We start from the raw sequence: 21775 nt of genomic DNA, 5'->3' as shown, positions 1-21775 counted from the left end.
TAGGCTTAGTTATCTCTTTGTGGAGCTTGGCTTTTTTTCCAGGCAGTGGTCCTTTCACAGTGTCAAGGAGAGCAGCACATGGATGCACATTGGTGATGTGTTTTTCTCCTGTCTTCCAGGCCCTTCAAACCACCACAGCCAGTCTACGCTGAGGCCGCCGCTGCCTCCTCCTCACAACCATTCCCTGTCCCACCACCACTCCTCTGCCAACTCCCTCAACAGGAACTCGCTCACAAACCGCCGGAACCAGATCCACGCGCCCGCGCCGGCACCCAACGACCTGGCCACCACCCCCGAGTCCGTGCAGCTGCAGGACAGCTGGGTGCTCAACAGCAACGTCCCGCTGGAGACCAGGTGGGCCACGGGTGCGCGCCCTGCTCCGCGCTCTCTAGTGCACACAGATCCCCTTTGACTCGTCAGGAGATGGGGGTCGCTCAGCTTGTGTCAGGAGTGGGTTTGGAGGGCACAGCACTGGGAGTTGGTGACGGGAGAATACCCCCGGCCTTGGGTTTGCTTAGCACTGGAATGTGGGGAGGTGAACATGTGCATGTCCCATGTTAAAGGCTTTTATTCATTTGCACCATCCCTGCTTACACAACTCACCGTGTTAGCGCAGCATATTCTACTCACAGGCTCAGGGACCACTTAAAATTCATCTTGGCTGTGTTGCTGAAAAAATACACATTTTTGCGTTTCCTGAAGTAACAGAGGCTCATTTGAAATTATGCATTTTGGGAGACCTTGAGAAACAATCCCGGATCCAGGACTGGCATTACTATAATTTTAATTTATATTTCATCCACCATGCAAGCTCGTTTTAATCTCTTCTGTACGTGTTAACAGCTTGATGCCCATGGGGCAAACAGTTGCATATAAATGAAAAGGTGCAGCACTTAGGCCTGCCAGAGAAATAAATAAATAAAGGCCTGACATGCTGCTGTTCTAAATATTCTGGTTTGTTGTCAGCTGGGTATGGAATGTCAAACACATTTAACTTGCGTTTTAAATACTGGAGCTGGTCTGCCAGAATTTAAAATAAGCCATTGTGGTGCTGAAAAAAGGGACTGGGAGAGGAGGGTGCTCCTGCTTGCCCAGAGAGAGAGGAGCACACCTACAGGTACGGGAGCTGGACTACCTGGAATGCTGGCTCATACCAGGGCTTCAGCTGCTTCATTCACACAGCTTCTGTTATATTTACTCAGAATAGCTAGGTGTGGTGTAGTTACAGCACTGTGCTGGATCACACTCAGTAGCTAGGTGTGGTGTAGTTACAGCACTGTGCTGGATCACACTCAGCAGCTAGGTGTGGTGTAGTTACACCGCTGTGCTGGATCACACTCAGCGGGTAGGTGTGGTGTAGTTACAGCACTGTGCTGGCTCACACTCAGTAGCTAGGTGTGATGTAGTTACAGCACTGTGCTGGATCACACTCAGTAGCTAGGTGTGGTGTAGTTACACCACTGTGCTGGATCACACTCAGCAGTTAGGTGTGGTGTAGTTACAGCACTGTGCTGGATCACACTCAGAGGGTAGGTGTGGTGTAGTTACAGCACTGTGCTGGATCACACTCAGTAGCTCTTTGTGGTGTAGTTACTGCACTGTGCTGGATCACACTCAGCAGGTAGGTGTGGTGTAGTTACACCGCTGTGCTGGATCACACTCAGCGGGTAGGTTTGGTGTAGTTACACCACTGTGCTGGATCACACTCAGCAGCTAGGTGTGGTGTAGTTACAGCACTGTGCTGGGTCACACACAGCAGCTAGGTGTGGTGTAGTTGCAGCACTGTGCTGGATCACATTCAGAAGCTAGGTGTGGTGTAGTTACTGCACTGTGCTGGATCACACTCAGAGGGTAGGTGTGGTTAGTTACAGCACTGTGCTGGGTCACACTCAGCAGTTAGGTGTGGTGTAGTGACACCACTGTGCTGGGTCACACTCAGTAGCTAGGTGAGGTGTAGTTACAGCACTGTGCTGGATCACACTCAGTAGCTCTTTGTGGTGTAGTTACAGCAATGTGCTGGGTCACACTCAGTAGCTAGGTTTGGTGTAGTTACAGCACTGTGCTGGATCACACTCAGTATGGTGTAGTTACAGCACTTTGCTGGATCACACTCAGTAGCTAGGTGTGGTGTAGTTACAGCACTGTGCTGGATCACACTCAGTAGCTAGGTGTGGTGTAGTTACACCACTGTGCTGGATCACACTCAGCAGCTAGATGTGGTGTAGTTACAGCACTGTGCTGGATCACACTCAGCAGCTAGGTGTGGTGTAGTTACAGCACTGTGCTGGATCACACTCAGCAGCTAGGTGTGGTGTAGTTACACCGCTGTGCTAGATCACACTCAGCAGCTAGGTGTGGTGTAGTTACACCGCTGTGCTGGATCACACTCAGCAGCTAGGTGTGGTGTAGTTACAGCACTGTCCTGGGTCACACTCAGCAGCTAGGTGTGGTGTAGTTACAGCACTGTGCTGGATCACACTCAGCAGCTAGGTGTGGTGTAGTTGCAGCACTGTGCTGGATCACATTCAGAAGCTAGGTGTGGTGTAGTTACACCACTGTGCTGGATCACACTCAGTGTGGTGTAGTTACAGCACTTTGCTGGATCACACTCAGTAGCTAGGTGTGGTGTGGTTACACCACTGTGCTGGGTCACAGCAGCTAGGTGTGGTGACGTTACAGCACTGTGCTGGATCACACTCAGCAGCTAGGTGTGGTGTAGTTACACCACTGTGCTGGGTCACACTCAGTAGCTAGGTGTGGTGTAGTTACAGCACTGTGCTGGATCACACTCAGTATGGTGTAGTTACAGCACTTTGCTGGATCACACTCAGTAGCTAGGTGTGGTGTAGTTACAGCACTGTGCTGGATCACACTCAGTAGCTAGGTGTGGTGTAGTTACACCACTGTGCTGGATCACACTCAGCAGCTAGATGTGGTGTAGTTACAGCACTGTGCTGGATCACACTCAGCAGCTAGGTGTGGTGTAGTTACAGCACTGTGCTGGATCACACTCAGCAGCTAGGTGTGGTGTAGTTACACCGCTGTGCTAGATCACACTCAGCAGCTAGGTGTGGTGTAGTTACACCGCTGTGCTGGATCACACTCAGCAGCTAGGTGTGGTGTAGTTACAGCACTGTCCTGGGTCACACTCAGCAGCTAGGTGTGGTGTAGTTACAGCACTGTGCTGGATCACACTCAGCAGCTAGGTGTGGTGTAGTTGCAGCACTGTGCTGGATCACATTCAGAAGCTAGGTGTGGTGTAGTTACACCACTGTGCTGGATCACACTCAGTGTGGTGTAGTTACAGCACTTTGCTGGATCACACTCAGTAGCTAGGTGTGGTGTGGTTACACCACTGTGCTGGGTCACAGCAGCTAGGTGTGGTGACGTTACAGCACTGTGCTGGATCACACTCAGCAGCTAGGTGTGGTGTAGTTACACCACTGTGCTGGGTCACACTCAGTAGCTAGGTGTGGTGTAGTTACAGCACTGTGCTGGGTCACACTCAGCAGCTAGGTGTGGCGTAGTTCCAGCACTGTGCTGGATCACACTCAGCGGGTAGGTGTGGTGTAGTTCCAGCACTGTGCTGGATCACACTCAGAGGGTAGGTGTGGTGTAGTTACACCACTGTGCTGGGTCACACACAGCAGTTAGGTGTGGTGTAGTTACAGCACTGTGCTGGGTCACACTCAGCAGTTAGGTGTGGTGTAGGTACAACACCGTGCAGTAGTGTAACTACAGCATCAGGCCACTCCCTTCCCGAATTCGATTAACGATTGCCTTCTGGTTTGGAGCTCTGGGAGGAGTTGGTAGAGTTGGATTGAAGCTTACAACACCCAGGCTGTTGTTGCTCTGCGGTTAATCAGTGGTTGTAGCACCATGGGGAGCAAATGAGGCTGACTAGAGCAGGGAGTCTGTGCCCAGTCTATGTTCCTGTGCTGCTTTGGAAACCTCATCAGGGGCTTCATTCGCGTTGCCCTACTTTGCTAAAATGGTAACGAGGGTGCCATGAAGAAGTGGGGGCCTGAGAAGCAACTGAAAGTTATCCAAAGCCTGTCCAAAAAAAGACAGGAAAGGGATTCTCATTTATTGAAGTTTGGAGCTAACTTTGGCCAAAAAATAAATTAGGAGTGAAGCTCGGCTCTGAACTGCTGCTTCTGTGAGAGCACCTGCTCCTCTTTAGAGCTTAATTTGGGAATCCAGAATTTGGTATTTATTGCTAAGAACTGCAAGATAGACTGTTGGTGCTGTTCATCCTGGGCCAGTTGTTGCTGTGCAGTTCACTGCCCAGGATTATAACGTATCTTTACTTTTAGTGTAGAGTGACTCCCTGCAGTTCCTTGTCCATTTGTTTTCATATGAAATTGTTCTTGGGTACAACAGTACCTGAAATATGTTATTTCTGATGGCTTAGGATTGTCACAATTTATCGAACACTGTATAGGGAGGTAATTCCTTGAGATATTCACAAAAGAGATTCTTTGGCATAGTAATGGCACCCTGAAAAGTGGGCATTTTGCTGGCTGTTTTTCCTTCACTGCCTGATTTTGTCTGTCCCCTGTCAGTGAAGACTTTCAATTCTGTTACTAACTTTGGTTCCTTTCCTTTTCTTTTTTTTTTGTTATCCTAAAACCTCTGGGAATATCGGTATCTTGGTGTTGATGACAAAAGGTTACTTTGTGAATACTGGGGGTTTTGGAGATGCCCAGCAGCTAATTGGAGCTTTCCCATAGCTGGGTTTGTCCTAGGCAAGCATTAAGATATTAGAAAACATCCTGACAGTATTTCTGTGTTCTAAGACCATTCCAGTGTTGCTTCAGGATCGATTTTTCTTCTGTGAAACCACACACCTGACAGCACCTGATGACAAATTTCATCACAAGAGTATTAACTCAGACGGTGATGGATTCTTTTTTTCTGGTTTGCAGTGAGTTGTGCTGAAGTTGGTACCTGCAGAATCATTGGACACTTTCACTTTAAAACTGGTCCTTCACCTACATTTATACCAGCAGCAAAAAAAAAAACAATAAAAAGACATCTTTTTGGTAACTATTAACTTTTTAGTTTATCCTCTGCTTTATAGCTTTACCTTGTGGTGGGACACTGATCCCTTCTATGCTGCCTCTTCACTCTGTCATTTTTTCTCTTGTTGTCAGCTTATTAATGCGGGTAGTCGAGTGCTCAGGAGGCAAAGCCAGCACTGACAGCACCATCTTTATCAGCACAGAGTTTCACAACTTTTAGTTTTCACCTTTCAGTTACCTCCAGTCGATTCTGCTTTTGACTGGAAGCGATGTGCAAGTGGTCACATTACCGATGGTGAAACAAAACACAGAACCTGAGCTGTGTGAATGGTTCACGTCAGCTCTACAAAACCCAGATCACAATTCCAGACGTCTCTTTATCGCGCAGCACTGAAAACTGGAATTATTGAGTAATACAACATGTGTCTGCATGGTGGTGGATTTTTTTCTGGTACAAATATTTTTCTCTTCCTTTCTTTCCTTTGCTACCTCAGGCACTTGGGGCTAAATTCAGGCTGTGTGGAGACAGCACATTCTTTCCAGATATGTCTTTTCTCCACCTGTTTTCCAATATTGGTGGGAGAGTTAATCACCTTTATAGTAATGTCAAGTAAGCTTTTACTGCTTGTACATGCTTTCATGTACCCTCTTCAGGCAACCCTCTTCTTTCATGTACTCAAGAATCCTTGTATGCTTTGTGGTTCTGTATTTTTTACTTCGTTATGCTTAGCTGTATTTTAGTAGCTTATGGCTTTTAGTGGAGTTACAATATTAATACAGAGTCACTAACTGCTTTTTTAGAATCAGAGAATACTTTGTGTTAAAAGGGAACTTTAAAGATCATCTTGTCTAACACCACTGCCGTGGGCAGGGACACCTTCCACTAGAGCACGTTGCTCCAAGCCCTGTCCAACCTGGCCTTGGACACTGCGAGGGATGTGTGTTGATTTTACTGTGCTTGTTTCTGGTTCAAGGCAAACAAATACAAAGTGTATCTTCCCTGGTCTGCTGCTTCTTTCTGGCTGCAGCAGCCCCCCAGGCTGGCTTTGCAATCGTTCTGTTTTCTTTGACATAAGGGTCCATAATGGAAAAGTTGAAATATCTTTAACTAAGGATGCAGTAATGCATCATCATAGCATTTTTATGGTGCTATTTTTATGGTTCATTTCTGCAGTACTTAGCAGCTTTACCTTTAAGCTCGGAGCTGCTGTTCAATGCTCTTTAACTTTTATTGTCCTCTTGTAGCCTCTTTCAAACCATCTCCTCCTCCTCCTTTCCAAAGTGCTGGTTTCTATCTTTTCCAGTTAAGAGGTGTTCCTTTATTGCTTTAATCACTGGTTTGAAAGATGGTTGTATGATGAAAATACCACCTTTGAATGTCCCAGTTTGGGTCTTATTACTTCCAGGCAGCTAGAGAGGCAGTGGTCTACTTTAAAGCTTAAAATGCTTTGAGAGAACAGGGAGAAAAGTATGGCTTTGCAAGGAACCTGTCTGGTTTGAGAACCTCACAGAGGGCCATCTGCAAGTGCCAATCAAAAACAGAATCACAGAATGGTCTGGGTTGGAAGGGACCTTAAAGCTCATCCAGTTCCAGCCCCTGCCATGGGCAGGGACACCTTCCACTAGAGCAGCTTGCTCCAAGCCCCTGTGTCCAGCCTGCCCTTGAACACTGCCAGGGATGGGGCAGCCACAGCTTCTCTGGGCACCCTGTGCCAGCGCCTCAGCACCCTCACAGGGAAGAGCTTCTGCCTAAGAGCTCATCTCAGTCTCCCCTCTGGCAGGTTAAAGCCATTCCCCTTGGCCTGTCCCTACATCCCTTGTCCCAAGCCCCTCTCCAGGTTTCCCGCAGCCCCTTCAGGCACTGGAGCTGCTCTCAGGTCTCCCCTTCAGGAGCCTTCTCTTCTCCAGGCTGCCCCAGCCCAGCTCTCTCAGCCTGGCTCCAGAGCAGAGCTGCTCCAGCCCTCGCAGCATCTCCGTGGCCTCCTCTGGGCTCACTCCAACAGCTCCACGTCCCTCTTGTGTTGAGGGCTCCAGAGGTGGACGCAGGACTCCAGGCGGGGTCTCACAAGAGCAGAGGGGCAGTCACCTGCTGCTCACACTCCTTTTTATGCAGTCCAGCAAACGGTTGGCTTTCTGTCAAACAGCACCCCCAAGTCCTTCTCCTCAGAGCTGCTCCACCCAGTCTCTCCCAGTCTGCGTTTGTGCTTGGGATTGCACTGACCCACGTGCAGGACCTTTGTTGAACTTCATGAGGTTAGCACTGGCCATCTCTCAGGTCCTTCTGGATCCCATCCCTTCCCTCCAGTGTGTTGACCACACCACACAGCTCGGTGTCATCAGCAAACTTGCTGAGGGTGCTCGATCCCGCTGTACATGTCACCAACAAAGGTGGTGAACAGTACCAACCCCTGAGGAACACCACGTGAGTCATAAGTGAGGATAACAGAAGAGCTTTTGTGGATGGATGTTTGACTGAGATTGCCTAATGTATTAATGCCTGTTCCAGTACTTTATATTGATATTAATTTAGCTGGTACTATTATAATTAATAATACTTAATCCAGGAGAAAAAGACAAAATTAAATAGAAATTAGTCTTATTTCCTTAGTGTTATAATTAGTCTCATACTTTCAAATATTTTCAGTTCAAATCTTTCACTTGTAATTGCATGTATGTCTATAATTTCTTTGAGCTTGCTCACAAGGATCTGTTGCTAAGCTTCACGGAAGATTGTAGCTAGAAATGTTTTTCCTGTATTTCAGGAGAATGGATGATGGTCACTCTTGTGATTACAAAATCAGGTTCTTTAGATCTTGTGGGCTGTAGCGTAAGGGCAATGGCCCAGATCTGGGGTCATGCAAGCAAAGTTCAGTTTAATGACTGAATAATCTGAACATTAGCATTGAAAGACCTCCTATGATGTTCTTCACAATATTTGCCAGCTCCTGGGTTCGAGCTGTGTTTCTTACTTTGCCAGTCTGATTCCAACACACTCACTTTGGGTGAGCTGAGGAGAGGGAGCTATGGCAGAAATGAGAGATTAATGGATGGAGCAGCAGCCTGAGCTGTAGGCCAGTCTGAACCAATGCAGTGCATGAACTCAAACCTATGGGGCATCATAGCAGGGTAACATCTGCACACAGCATCTTTGTGGCTGCAGCAGCCGTGGCAAAAAAAAAGCCAAGAATACAGAGTGGCAGTTAGTGCTCTGTGTGTATTATTGTTTTATTTTTAAGAAAGAAATTAAATATGTGTTGTTAAAGCTGGATTCAGATGCTGTTCCCTGCTTGGGTGTCCACATCAACTGCAGGCCTTCTGAACCGAATACCTAAACTTGAAGCTTCTGAATGTGCAGAAGTTCCAAGTTACAGCCCTTCTCCTCAACTGCCTGCCTATTTTCAGTGATGTCTCAATATTTTGATCTCTTTATACATGATGCAAAATGTTCTGGAGCAGAATAGTGAAACAAAATTTCTTTTCCTTTTGTTAATGCAAATTTCTAGGATATATTTGGCATAACAAACAAGTACTTGGAACAGCCAGATAACTCCTCACTAATTTTGCTTTGTTTTATCTGGCTTTCTCTTGCCATTTAGCTAAACTATTCAGCTACAGACACATATGCTACAGCAGTTTAGTCCTCTGAGTCTGAGGGCTAGGATGAGACCTGACTCCTTCATTCTTTGTTACCACATGTGAAGGTTGCTGGAAGGTTGTGTGTGGACTTTCCAAATAAATGGGCTCTGAACAGATAGATTCTGCACCTAAAAATCAAAAGCATTTTGAAGAGTCAAGTAAAGCACAGTCAAAAGCATCCTCAAGGACTTCAGGCACACTTGGGCCATGTACTTGGAGGAATTCCAAAAATGTTGTAGAAAGGTCATTTTTAGCAGGCCACTGGAGCATTGTTTTCATAACAAATGTCAACTGTGATAGGAGAGAAAAAGGGTGAAGGAAAACACTACAAAAGCAGAATACATAATAACGGTTCAGAAGATCGATCTAGGTGTACTCCCACTCACATGCAGATAAGCTCAAAGAAGTTCTCACAGATTGCAGATAATTGCATGTTTCACAGTCGTGTTGGTTTGGGTTTTTAAGTTTTGGGTTGTGCAGTGAACAGGCAGCTCGCAACAGTGAACACCAGGTACATTTAGGGTTTTTACTTTATATTAAAAAAAAAATATCTCAAATGCTGTGATTTAGGTTCCTGGGCTTTAAGTCTACGTGTACACATAGCAAAACTGTAACAAAATTATTTTAGATATTTGGGTTTATTATTCTATTCTATTATTCACAGCCTATTATTTATAGACTTGAAATACCATTGGTGTTAGTGCTTTTTTCTTTTTTTGTTATTGAGTAGTTGAATTAAGAGGCAGTGAAGAGCTTACATGTATGAATGCCTTTTAAATCAGAAGCAGTTTGAAATGATGTTTATTAATTTACACCTGGGTCAGGGCAATCCCAGGCACAGCTACAGGTTGGGCAGAGAATTCAGAGCAGCCCTGTGGAGAAGGACTTGGGGGTGTTGGTTGATGAGAAAATGGACATGAGCCGGCTTCAGTGTGCGCTCGCAGCCCAGAAACCAATCGTATCAAAAGGAGCGTGTCCAGCAGGTCGAAGGAGGTGATCCTGCCCCTCTGCTCTGCTCTTGTGAGACCTCACCTGGATTATTGTGTGCAGTTCTGGTGTCCTCAACATAAAAAGGACATGGAACTGTTGGAACAAGTCCAGAGGAGGCCACGAGGATGATCAGGGACTGGAGCACCTCCTGTATGAAGACAGGCTGAGGAAGTTGGGGCTGTTCAGCCTGGAGAAGAGAAGCTGCGTGGAGACCTCAGAGCAGCTTCCAGTATCTGAAGGGAGCCTACAGGGGTGCTGGGGAGGGACTCTTCATTAGGGACTGTAGTGATAGGACAAGAGGTGATGGGCTCAAACTTAGAGAGGACAGATTTAGCTTAGATGTAAGGAAGAAGTTCTTTACTGTGAGAGTAGTGAGGCACTGGAGCTGAAGCTGCCCAAGGAAGTTGTGAATGCTCCAGTCCTGGCATTATTCAACAACAGGTCAGACAAGGCTTGGAGCAACCTGGTCTAGTGGAAAATGTCCCTGCCCATGACAGGGGTTTGGAACTGGATGAGCTTTAAGGTCCTTTCCAACCCAAACCATTCCATGATTCTATGAACTGATGTAGAAAGCTAAAAATGAACAGGCCTATTGAAATGCAAAATACTGTTGTCATTCTTATAATTACCGGAATAACAAACGAGGTGCATTATTGGATTTTATCCCTTTGACTGCACTATGCAACTACTACTCAGAACTTTACACTAGAAAAAAACGAAGGTTTTCCACTTAAAAAAGGAAAAGTCCTATAATTTGAGCTGACTCAGGCTGCCTAAATCTTGAGATATCTGCATTCTTGATCCTGCTCCCATTTAATGGAAGAACATATGCAAAGTAACCGCTGTTTTGTGTTTATGTATGTCGCTGTTCCTGTTACTCTTCACTAGGCATTAACTAGCTGTTTCATTGATCCATTCCTGGAGAGCAAACAACTGTGAAGAAAGATTAACATAAATTTAAAGGGCAAAGCAATTCTTTGCTGGCTAACTCACACAAAAGCTCACTGGATTCCAGCTGGCAGGCTGGGTGAGTGTGCTCACCACCTTCTTGCAGGGCACCCAGAATCTTTTTGGCCTCACAGTCATCAGTCAGTAAGGTAAGGGGTGGCCCCTGTAGCTCCTCAGGGTCTCCAGGCTGCTGTGTGCCACGAGCTCCACCGACACCAGCCATTCAACCTAATGCATCCTTGCTTGCCTTCCCAGGTCTCCCCTGACAGATTTTATGCCTTTCCATGCGGGAGTGCTCCCTTTCAAGTTGTTAAGCTACTAATGACCCCCATCTCAGCAATCCCTCCTCTCTCCATGTTTTTCACCTCATCTTTCCACAGACTCTCTTGCAGCTCTTTGTCCCAGCTGAGCAGCTCTCTGAGCTGGTACATCCCAAGGCTGTGCCATTGGGATGTACCAGAGCCAGGCTGGCAACGCAGCCAAGAGTGCTCCAGCATGGAGCTCACAGTAGGGGTGAGAGAGGTTATAAAAACTTTATCCAACAGTATCTCAGTTAACAAATTCCAGATGAAAGCAGGTTCTCCTATAAAAAGGTACCCAGAACAGAGCCAACAGTGCAGCTGCAGGACAATACATGTTTTACCTGGGTTTTACCTATTCTCTCTTTTCAATTGCAGCTTTGTGAACATTGCCTATTTGTTTTTGTTTAATAACAGATCAGGGTGCCCAAAGGCAGGCACCTGCCTCTTTGTAAAACATCCTACCACCCTGTCAGGCAGCTTTCAATTACTGTGCTTTTGTGTGTCCAGCTGTGCCTTTATAAGAGTGCAGAGATGATGGTGACAAGCAGGTGTGGTACTTATCCATGGCACTCTGCTTTACAGCCTGCATTTTCCTGAAGACTTTGCCTGGGGATTTGGAAACCCCAGCCTTTAAGGAATCGTGATCCTTTCGAGAGCTGAGGAACTGGTGTTAGACCTTCGCTGGAGGCTGGGTGGCAGCTGCGAGGTTCAGAGTCACATTACAGTCAATAGAAGTGTCCCACTGGTATTGATGGGTTCATTATGAATTACTGTTTCCATGCCTAATAGAGTGTCCTTGGTTCCTGCACCATGCACAGTGAGTTACAAATTGATTGTCTGCAGGAGGCTGAAAAGCACTGAAATAGCGGCTTGTGATGAGGGCTGTGCTATGTTTGCAACAGGCATTTGGGTGTGAGGGTGCGCACAGACACCCTTGTGTACAATGGCCGGTTCATTTATACAGTTTGGATTTCCACTGAAAAATCTATTTTACTGAGTTTAGTCTGGAGATTTGATGAGATTAGACAATTTCTTTTAACTACACATTTTAAATCTTTATTGCTAAGTTTAGTGCAGTTGGGAGATACCCCGGTCCCTGTGCTGTAGATGCTAGAGAGGGTCAAACCTGTGCAATTTTATCACACCAGCGAAGCCTCAGCTGTGTACGCCTGGCTGATAACTCTGTGTTTTGCTGCGAGAACCTGAGAACAAAAACATTCAGTTAAATCTCATTTGGGGTAAGACTGAGAGGCCCTTAAACAGGTGACCAAACCTTGCACCAGTCTAACACTCAGAGGTCATTTCAGCAAAAAAGGCATAGGAACAGCTTGTAGTTTTCTTCCATCTTGGGTGTTTTCTGTATGTAAGTTAGAAAACTGCCATAAAACCTCACTGTCTGAATTTGGCAGCCACTTTGATTCTATCGCTGACATAAAATGACTCATGGCTACTTTTTAGGGGAGTTAGAAGACTACAGAAGATTATTTTTTCTTCCAGTGAAAACCAGCTTGAATAGAACATAAGTTCTATAATTCATTGGGTTTTTTTCTGCTAAGAGTAAATGTCCAGTGAAATTATACAGATGTGATTTTACCACAGCTTGAAGATAAGGCCTAAAACCATTAAATCAAGCTGTTACCATTTTATTTCTATTTATTCATTACTACTAAAAACCTATGAAAAGAAATAGGAAAAAAAGAAAGACAATTTAAGCATTACAGATTTCTGTATTTTGTTCTTGCAGAATAAGCTTAGTATAGCATGTGGAGGGAAAGAAGCAATTTATGTTAGAAAGTTATCTTGTTCTTCCTTTCTATTACATTTTTTCACTGCAAAACCATTTTTTTTCTCAACTCATTCTTGCAGTGTGCTGCCAAGACAATCTGGCCAGAAAGGAGGAATAAAAAACAGAGATTGTTCTCTGAAAGAATGTGGAAGTTAATACAGTCTCAGTCAGACCACTATTCCCTGAACACCAGAGCTCCTTTTGACCTGTGGGAAAATAAATGCTGTAGAGAGCTCTGACTTAATGAAGAAAGCAAAATAAAGCTTTTTCCATTTATCATTAGTCCCCAGCACTGTGGACAAATGTCCCCGTGCAAGCCCAGCGTTCAGAGATGTCACCTTTCTCCTGGCATCGGTGGTCCCGCGCATCAGCAACACGCGCTGCTCTAAAACCAGGGGGTGCGTTTTACTGCCCAGGAGGCTGCAGAGCAGCAGAGGAGAGCACTGAGCAAGCTACAAGGTTCCCTTCTTCCCTCTGAGCAGCATGCAGGCTCCTTCCATCCTTTCATGGGTGCATACGTTACTGAATCACTGTATACTGACAGTCATCTCTTGTTATTTTCCAGCATAGGAATGTCTTCATGATGCACAGGAACTGGGAAGACTGGGCTAAACATCAGCAAATTTACTCCCATGTTTTCAAAATAGAAATCTAGTCCCAATCTACATCAAATTGTTAATGCTAATTGTGAGGTAGAAAATGTGGTTTTCTTAATAGTGTTTGATAGGTGAACAGGTAAGACAGAGAATATACAGGGGTTTTAATTCTAATATGGAATGTATTTCAAATCAAGTGAATGAGTACAAATAAGATCGTTTCTTTTCATAAGCAGTCATTGTACTGTACCTCCCAGTGTTACTGCTGTGAGACTGTAATTAATGTTGATAAATGCTCATGTTCTCTCTGTGCAGCATGGGCCCACAGACAATTGGTTGTATCAGAGCATGTCGAATCCTACATGAAAATATAGCTATAGATCATTGGTTTTAGGGATAGACTTGAGACAAGTCAATTTATTTCTATTAGTAGCTGAATCTATACTTAAAACTCTGGGGGTCCAAGTGTTTCGTCCATTATGTTCTCAAGTCTTTCTGGTGTGCTTTGCTGTAACTTAAGCTATTTCTGCTACTCTGGTCTCCAGCTTCAACAGTTTTCCACAATGACTTGGCGGATACGGGACATATTTTTAGTGAAATGTCTTTTTCAAGCTCCTGAAGGTAGATTTTCTGCCCTTTAAGATGGTGCAGTACCTTCTCATGATCACTTTGCTAGAAATCTTATAGAGACATGAAACTTCCAGCTTTCAAAATACATGGGTAGGAGTTGCAGGTATGACAAAATTCAGAGCTTATCCAATGATATTTTTTCTGGTTTTGCTTTATGAATGACACCATTCCTCATATCCATTTAATTCCGCTTTTCTTGCTTCTATCAAGTTTGGATCAGTTTTACCACTATAACAGAGATTATGTTTGCATGGATAAGTATGTGGTTTTCTTTATATTCTTTACGTATCTCAATGTGGATCACAGTGGAACTAATTTTTTCTTCTACTTTTTTTCTTCTCACATGAAACAGTATATGATTGACATGTTCTATTAAACTATATCTAGATATTCATTAATTCAATTTTAATGGGAGTAGAGTTTCATTATGTATCTGAGTTTACTTTAACAATGCTTTAAATTAAAAATTCTGTTGGTACTGTATCTGCCTTCTCAGCTAAAGAGGACAAAAAATTCCTGGGTTTAAAAACCTTGACTTTGCAGATAAAGGCAGTGCCAAGGACTGCAATTTCCAATTTGATTATGTGAGATCTGCTTTGGGGCTAGAACAAGGAAAGAACTGTAAGAACTTTCTGTTGTAGACCCGTGAGTCCAAACCCAAAAGGGCTGCTCATGCCATGAGGATTTAGGAGGAGAAGGCAGTCCTGGGCTCAGGCAGATGCAGAATCTCATTCAGATTCTGGGCCTTCCTACCTGACTTTATCTTACCAGATCTCTCTTCCTTCTGTCCTTCCTTCTTTCGTTCCTCATGTTCCGTGGCACTTCAATCCCTAGTTCCTATTACAGAAGTGGAATAGTGTTGCTAGTGCCACAGATAAAGTAGAAAGGACTAAAACTGCTTCTGCTAACAAGAGTTGATCAGGGTTTAACCAGACAAAAGAAACATAAGCATCACTAGATCTAGTATAACCCAACCAGCCCAATAGCAGCATTTTCCCAACAATTATTTTAATTCAGCTGCTGCAAAGTGAAGAGTTAGAATTAAGTGTTCATGAAATCAGACTGCCAGTATTTCTTCTTTTCTTGTAACTCAAAAGGGTCTTTTTTAGTTTAAAAGGCTAGGTAGGTAATTCGGGGGGGGAAACCTTTTAGCATTTGCCTTTACTGTGTTTTCTCATAGATTGTATACAGTGTGTGGAAAAGAATCAATTCTAATGTCTAATGAGCCTCACTGATAAGGAAAAAAGAAAGGGCAACTTTATTTGAGAAACAAAATGGCAGAATGTTTCTAGCTTGAATATTCCCTTTTAATTCTGCTTCTTTGCTTTCCAAAAACTGCATTTATAAAACAAAAACAAAATACAGAATTAATCTTGAACTAGTGAGGCTTGGAAGCCATTTCTGATTGTGTACTTGTGTATCTACAGTGTCTCCAAAGCACAAATACGCACTTATGGCAGTGAAGACCAGCAATATCTTAAGCGACTGAAATACTTTCTGAAAAAACTAAATCTTGATCACTGTTGTAAGCGATGTCCGAGGTCATCTGGGGGTTAAAAAAAACACACAATAACAAAGGTAGTGTCAAAGTAAGGGATTTTTCATGGTTATTAATAGAGTTTATTAATAACTGCATTAAAGACAAGACCATATTTTAGAGACTGCCTTCAAATGTGAACGGTCAATCATACAACTGAGAAACTTAGCCAGCCTTCCTTTTACTGTCTTCTACCTGTATGCAAATTCTGTGCAATTTATTATGCTCTGGGTTTCACTTCAAAACAAATGCTTTAGTGACCTTTAAAATCATCTTCGTTATTCTGTATAATCAGTAGGCAGTAAATCCTGTGCTTGGAAGTATGCACATGTATGATGATGGGTTGGAAAACATACTTAGGAAACACATTTCAGTTTCAAACATCCAAATCATTGTTGTAATAAACTGATTGAAATTGGTTTTGGAGTCCTAACAGGTGATTTGAGAGTGACATACATGATTCTGATCTGAATAAAACTGTTACACATTTTCTACATTTGAAGTAAGACTTGGGGTTTGGTTTTGGAGAATACTGAGGATCTTCATTCTCATTTGCTCCAAGAAGCATTTATTTTTCAGAGCTAAGAAGGAATGGATCTTCAGAGCTCTCTGCTCTGAAAAAAAGTGGCCTTGAAAACCACTGCCTTTATTCTGTGCTTCTCCCTTTTTTATCATGTATTGGGAACATACCTGTAGTTAGTTCTTCCTGACTGGGAGAAGTTAACCTAGAGAAGCCAGTCTTCTATCTTGTGTTTTCCATTTCCTCTGTCCGGAATGTGTTGGCAGCATTTCCTTTTCTTAGGTTTTGTTAGGCAGTGTATTTTGTACTTTATTTTCTTCTTAATAAATGTGTGGGCAGTTGAAGTCCTTTTTTTTTCTTTTCTGCTTTGTCCTAATCGAACACTGACCAAAAGGAACTGACAGTCACATCCTTTCTGAATATGAGCTTTGTTACTAGACTGCTCACATGTATTACAGGTGCAATCTCAACTGGTACTCGGTGGCACCTCATCAGTCATGCTGGTGTTTTATCTGGTCAAGTTACATCTAAGTACTGAAAGGATTAAGCAGATATCCTAACACTGTGGTTTAGTGACAGTCCTTAAGCTCTGATAGGAAAAAGACTGGGAATTTTCATCTCCTTATTTCTTCATACAATATCCTTTTTAGTTGAATTTAACACATTATCATAGCTGGGATGGAATCAGGATAGAAGGTATTCTTTCTTAACTACAACACTATGTACCATTTTATGTTTTTCAGGCATTTCTTGTTCAAGACATCTTCTGGAACTACTCCACTGTTCAGTAGTTCTTCCCCTGGTTACCCGTTGACCTCAGGAACAGTTTATACTCCACCTCCCAGACTGTTACCTAGAAATACATTCTCCAGGAACGCGTTCAAGCTGAAGAAACCCTCCAAGTATTGTAGCTGGAAATGTGCCGCTTTATCTGCAATTGCTGCTGCAGTCCTGCTTGCCATCCTACTGGCATATTTCATAGGTAAGGCTGTGTTTTCCCTATCAAATCACACAGCTATGTGAGCAAGTGAAAATTCAGCAGGTATTAGGATGGTCAGTGTGTCACCCAGATTTGTGTTTGTAATGAGCAAAGAAAATTATTATTCCTTATACTGACGACTGAGGTAAAATAAAACATTCACCTCTTGTTCTCTGTCATAAGAGCAAAGGAAGAAAGAAATCGATTCAGGATTCTCAGTGCAGTGTTAACTTCAGGTGTTGTATACACATCTCTCATGGATGGCCCAACCAGTGGGTGATACAATGATTTTTTGTTGTACTACCGTATGTTAAAAAAAATATTTGGAAAAAATTGTGATTTTTGTGCTGGTGGGTGACTCCCTGTAAGTAACAGAAGCTCCTGGCATTTAATAAGTCTCACTCTGTATCTTCGTGAATAAATTCCGGTGGTGTCAGATCTAAATAGGTAGTTCAATTCTATGCACTGTTATTTTTGGTATTCCACACTTCTTTAGTATTTTGTCAGCAAAAATATAGAAAGGAAACTCTAAATGTTGTGCTTATTTCCCAGGATCAGTGTATGAACACTGCCCGCACCGTGTCTTCATTTTTTCTGTGGTCTTTTGAGATTTTTTTTTTAATGTGTTTCTGTTATTTTGTGTTTCTTAATGCAATTATTTTTTGGCACCCACTCCCCCAGGCACCCCTCTCCTTGTCTGTTGTTCTGAAGGTTTATCTAAGTGTCTACTAGCTGTGTATTTTATACCTTTCACAGTACCTTTGACAAAACGTTGCTGACAATGAGATGCTGCACAAACTCTCTACCTTCAATGAGTATTTTGGAGCTACAGTAGCTTGATACTTTCCAGACCTATTCTGTGAGGGGTTTAGCTCGTCTCTGAATCTAATTTCTTATTTAGTGCTCAAAAGACCTATAAAGATGTACTGAGTTTACTCCCTATTCTCACTCAACAGCATAGACACTGTTTTCTAAGGAAAACCTCTTTTTCATACTAATGAGCTTCCATATGTAATTAATATATACAGCAGTAAGAGAGAGCTGACTGGCTGTTTTATTGCTGTTGCCTCTTTAGGCCAGGCCTATATCCCGCTATACTCGATACTACAGAGCTAACAGACGAATAGCAGGCTTAGTTTGATATATAAATAAAAAGATTGGAAAGCACATGATTTATTGACCATGACACTTATCATACAACAGCTTTCTGTTTGAGTGATTATGCACATGGGGAATGATATACCGCAAGTTGAGTTTTTTAATCATGTGCGTAACTTTGAAGTGATGGATTATGAAACATATTTTTCCTTGGTATTTAGGTTACTGTAATCTAAAGCAAAGCTTTGCAACATGTCTACTGTTTTATACACTTTCATATACTAAGACAAGAGGGAATGTAAGATAATGCATTGACTCTTAATAATTGATGAATGATCTATCGTTTCAAGTAATGACATAAGTGATCCATTTTGACAGAAGTTTTTGAAGTTGTCTTCGCTGACTAAAGAATGATGAGTGCAATAGAGTTGGTTAGTAAACACAAGAAAGCAGGTTTTAGAACAAGAGTGTTGGCTCAAGGATTAAATAATGAGAAGTTACCTGACAAGCTTCGTTCCATACACAGTAAAGAATGAGTATACATCAAAGCCAGAAAATAGCTGCAATTAATCCTGTGAATAATTCTGTTATGCTACTTAGGCTTGTCAATATATCTAGTCTGTGTGAAGATGATCACATCAATGCTAATCAAGACTATTGCAGGACTAAATGAAAAAAGCAGTGCTGGCAAATACGAGGTAAATTACATTGAAAGAATACTTAGAAGTTCTCTTAGACTTCAGGATTTTTAAATGTATTTTCTTATAATAAAAGAGATGGGGGAATTGATACAGATAGGTCACTGAAAATATAGTCCACATTTAAATGTGGGACTTTCAGAGAACATGCCGAAGATTATGGGTGGCATGAAAAAAATATCAAATAAAGAGACAAGCAAAAAAGTATCATAACAGAGAAAAAAGAATACATATTTTTTAAATTGTTCAGGCATTCCTGTTGCCTTTCTGATAACATGCAAATAAAAACAGTGAAATGAAAAGACAGTATGGTTAAAGCATTAAAATAATTTCATAGTAATAAGTGCATAATAACCTTTGGAATCTTTTGCCACAGTACATTAGTGATGTTAAATAAAGATACTACTGAGATCTTAAGAAGTGAAACATTTGTCAAAATAATGACAATATGTCTTTTTAAAACACAACATTGGGGTTTCTTTTTTAAGATACATATGGATTGGTGGTTCCTACTATTGAAGTTTGTGTTTTTAAATAGACTGTTCCTTTATGGGCCAGTCAGTATCTGAATTCTCCTAAATCTTCCTCTGAGGATCATTTCCACTAAAAAGAGCATTTTAAGATGTTTCTATGTCTGACTGTTACACTGGTTTTAATAGTAGAGTACAGGAAAAAAATCATCTCAGTTAACTTTTTCCTTACACAGTATACAAAATGTTGTCTGATGAGTTAAAGCCAGATTTATAACTTCTCCCTGTTTTTTCATCTGGCAGATGTAACTGAAATGCAGAGTATAAGTTGGTAGCGTTGTACATTTTGGTAAACTCCAACATGCAGTGTGTAAATAAAATTGTCCTACAATCCCATTTGAGGCATACGTCATTTCACAGAGGCCAGGAGTTATTTCTATTATCCAGGGGTGACATATGAAGAATGTAGAACCAGCCATTCAAATTAGGACATCCTGAAGATATTGGGCTGGTGGTAAAACCCAGTTACAAGAAAGTAATTTATAAAGTGTCGAAAGGAAAGCATATAGCACACATATTGTCTTTGTCAGAGCGTTCACTTCGGAGGTTAGGGGAGTGATGAAAGCATTTGTCATGTTAAATTAGTTTTTCGTTCTTTAGATTCATGCCAAAGTTGGAGGGGAAAAAATATGAAAAATAAAAGAAGGAAGGAGAGGAAAAAGCAAAGTCACCTTGTGCTTTTCACAGAGTAATTGCTTCCAAGCGTGAATATCACATTTCTGTAAGCCCTTGTGCTGCTCTCTCTGATTTCTGCCAATCTAACTTTGAGCATCAAAGCACATCAGACCAGCAACATGTCAGTATATTAAAAACGTGGTAATTTGAAGTATTTAGACTTGCTTTGAGAAAAACAAACAAACCAACCCCACCAAACTGTTATGTCCTGTGGAAACTAAAAGCTGTAAGGTTTAAAGATGCCCCACTTGAAGATAGTATCTGGAGACTCAGACTGATAACTTTTAGGGTATTGATGGATTTTATCTACTCCTACTATGTGCAAGAAGATATAGGGAAAATAAAAGGAAAATTACAGAAATTACAACAATCACATGCTTCTACATGTGATGCACTACATCTTCAGTGCACATGTATCATAAACTTAAAATAATATATTCACTTCTGTGCTATAGAGAGGGCTGAATTGCCAAAGGGTCTGGCAGTTAATTAAGCAAATGAAAATATCCTTTTCTTCTTATTATTCCCTGTATATATTTAAAATTAAAGCCTGAAAAATAGCTGCATACAGAACACGAGACGTATAGGCAAATAACAGTTAGTTCATTTGGCTATCCCGCTTGTAGCCACAAAAGTTTTCATTCATTTCTGTGACAGAAAATAAAATTGATGGGGTTTCTGAAAGAAATAGACTTGGAAATAAATCATGTCTTCACCCTGCATCAAAGATATGTAGGTGCCACAATTTGCATAAAATTGTGTCCTTCTGGTGTTGAGATCAACTTGAATTATTTTCTTCCAGAAATGAGTCAGATATTTGCTAATGTAGGTGCTTGTGTTAAGTTTCTTGTTCATTCATATTTGTAATTTAGTCCAGTCATAAGTCCAGTTGTCTTTTTGACCCTCATTCCACAGATCAGGATTAATCAAAACACTGTGCTCAAGTGGCTAGCTGGTGTACCAATTGATTTTTGTTTCTCTTTCTCCAGTTTTTTTTTGACGAATGGCAACTTAAAATTTCATCTGATTTCTTATCTTGCATTTTTTGTTTTTACTTGTAGAGACAGAAAACTGCTGACTTTGTTTTGTCCAGACTTCACTGAAATCAAAATGCTAGACATTTTGGAAACTGAGATTGGAAAAAGGGAAAATCATGCAAAGATGGAACCTCTGAGAGACAGAGGTCATCTGGCTGCCAATCACTGCTATCAGATTCACTTGAAATCAATGTAAACTGAGGGAGCTCTGCATCTTGCAGGATTAGCTGATGACAGAAGGGTCTGTTCTTAAATTTGCATTAAAAATAGGTGTCAGTGAAGGAGCAATAATTAAATTTTAGAATATGCCTGTCATATTCTAAATGTCACATGTACAGTGATTCTTATTGACTGGTATCAGTCAATCTGGGACAGAAAAGAGTAGCAGTAGCTCAGTAAGCTTGTCTGATGCTACCACTGAGAAGAGAGGCTTTGAGCCTTTCAGGGAAAATCATCTGCCCCCATTCCATAAGAAAAGTAGGCACTAATGCTGGGAATCATGGCACTCGGCTCCAGGAAGTTTAGATGTGGCTTTTTAGCCTAGCAAGTTTCCTATTCCACAGTCCAAAGGTGCGAGAGATTCATTACATGAAGGAGACAGTTTTCCTACAGTCAAAATGCTCTATTTGCTGTATATGCATAATAACACAAAGGAAGACCTTCATGTGAAATTACTTGGGTGTAGTTTGCTTGTGCTTTTCCTGACTCAATCATAAAAGCTTGATTTACAAGTTTGTTCCCAAAAAAAAAACCAACCCAGTGTACCTATTGTTTTGCCTAGCAGAGATC

At 42.1% G+C, this 21775-nt stretch overlaps 1 protein-coding gene across 6 annotated transcripts in view; it reads left to right on the top strand.

Annotated features, from left to right (window-relative positions):
- TENM2 (teneurin transmembrane protein 2) overlaps positions 1-21775 on the top strand; it is a 679035-nt gene that overhangs the window by 493334 nt on the left and 163926 nt on the right. For all 6 annotated transcript variants that reach the window (XM_057415147.1, XM_057415146.1, XM_057415150.1 and 3 more), the window contains 2 exons: positions 120-354; positions 16713-16951. In XM_057415147.1, coding sequence (XP_057271130.1) covers positions 120-354; positions 16713-16951 — 474 coding nt within the window. The remainder of the gene's footprint in view (positions 1-119; positions 355-16712; positions 16952-21775) is intronic.

The sequence above is a fragment of the Pezoporus wallicus genome, unplaced genomic scaffold (assembly GCF_028554395.1).
Source record: "Pezoporus wallicus isolate ANWC-B61680 ecotype Strahan unplaced genomic scaffold, APGP_CSIRO_Pwel_v1 contig_4161, whole genome shotgun sequence".
NCBI classification, from domain to species: Eukaryota; Metazoa; Chordata; class Aves; order Psittaciformes; family Psittacidae; genus Pezoporus; species Pezoporus wallicus.
Note: the sequence above shows the minus strand (reverse complement) of the source record. Positions and strands in the feature narration are given on the sequence as shown.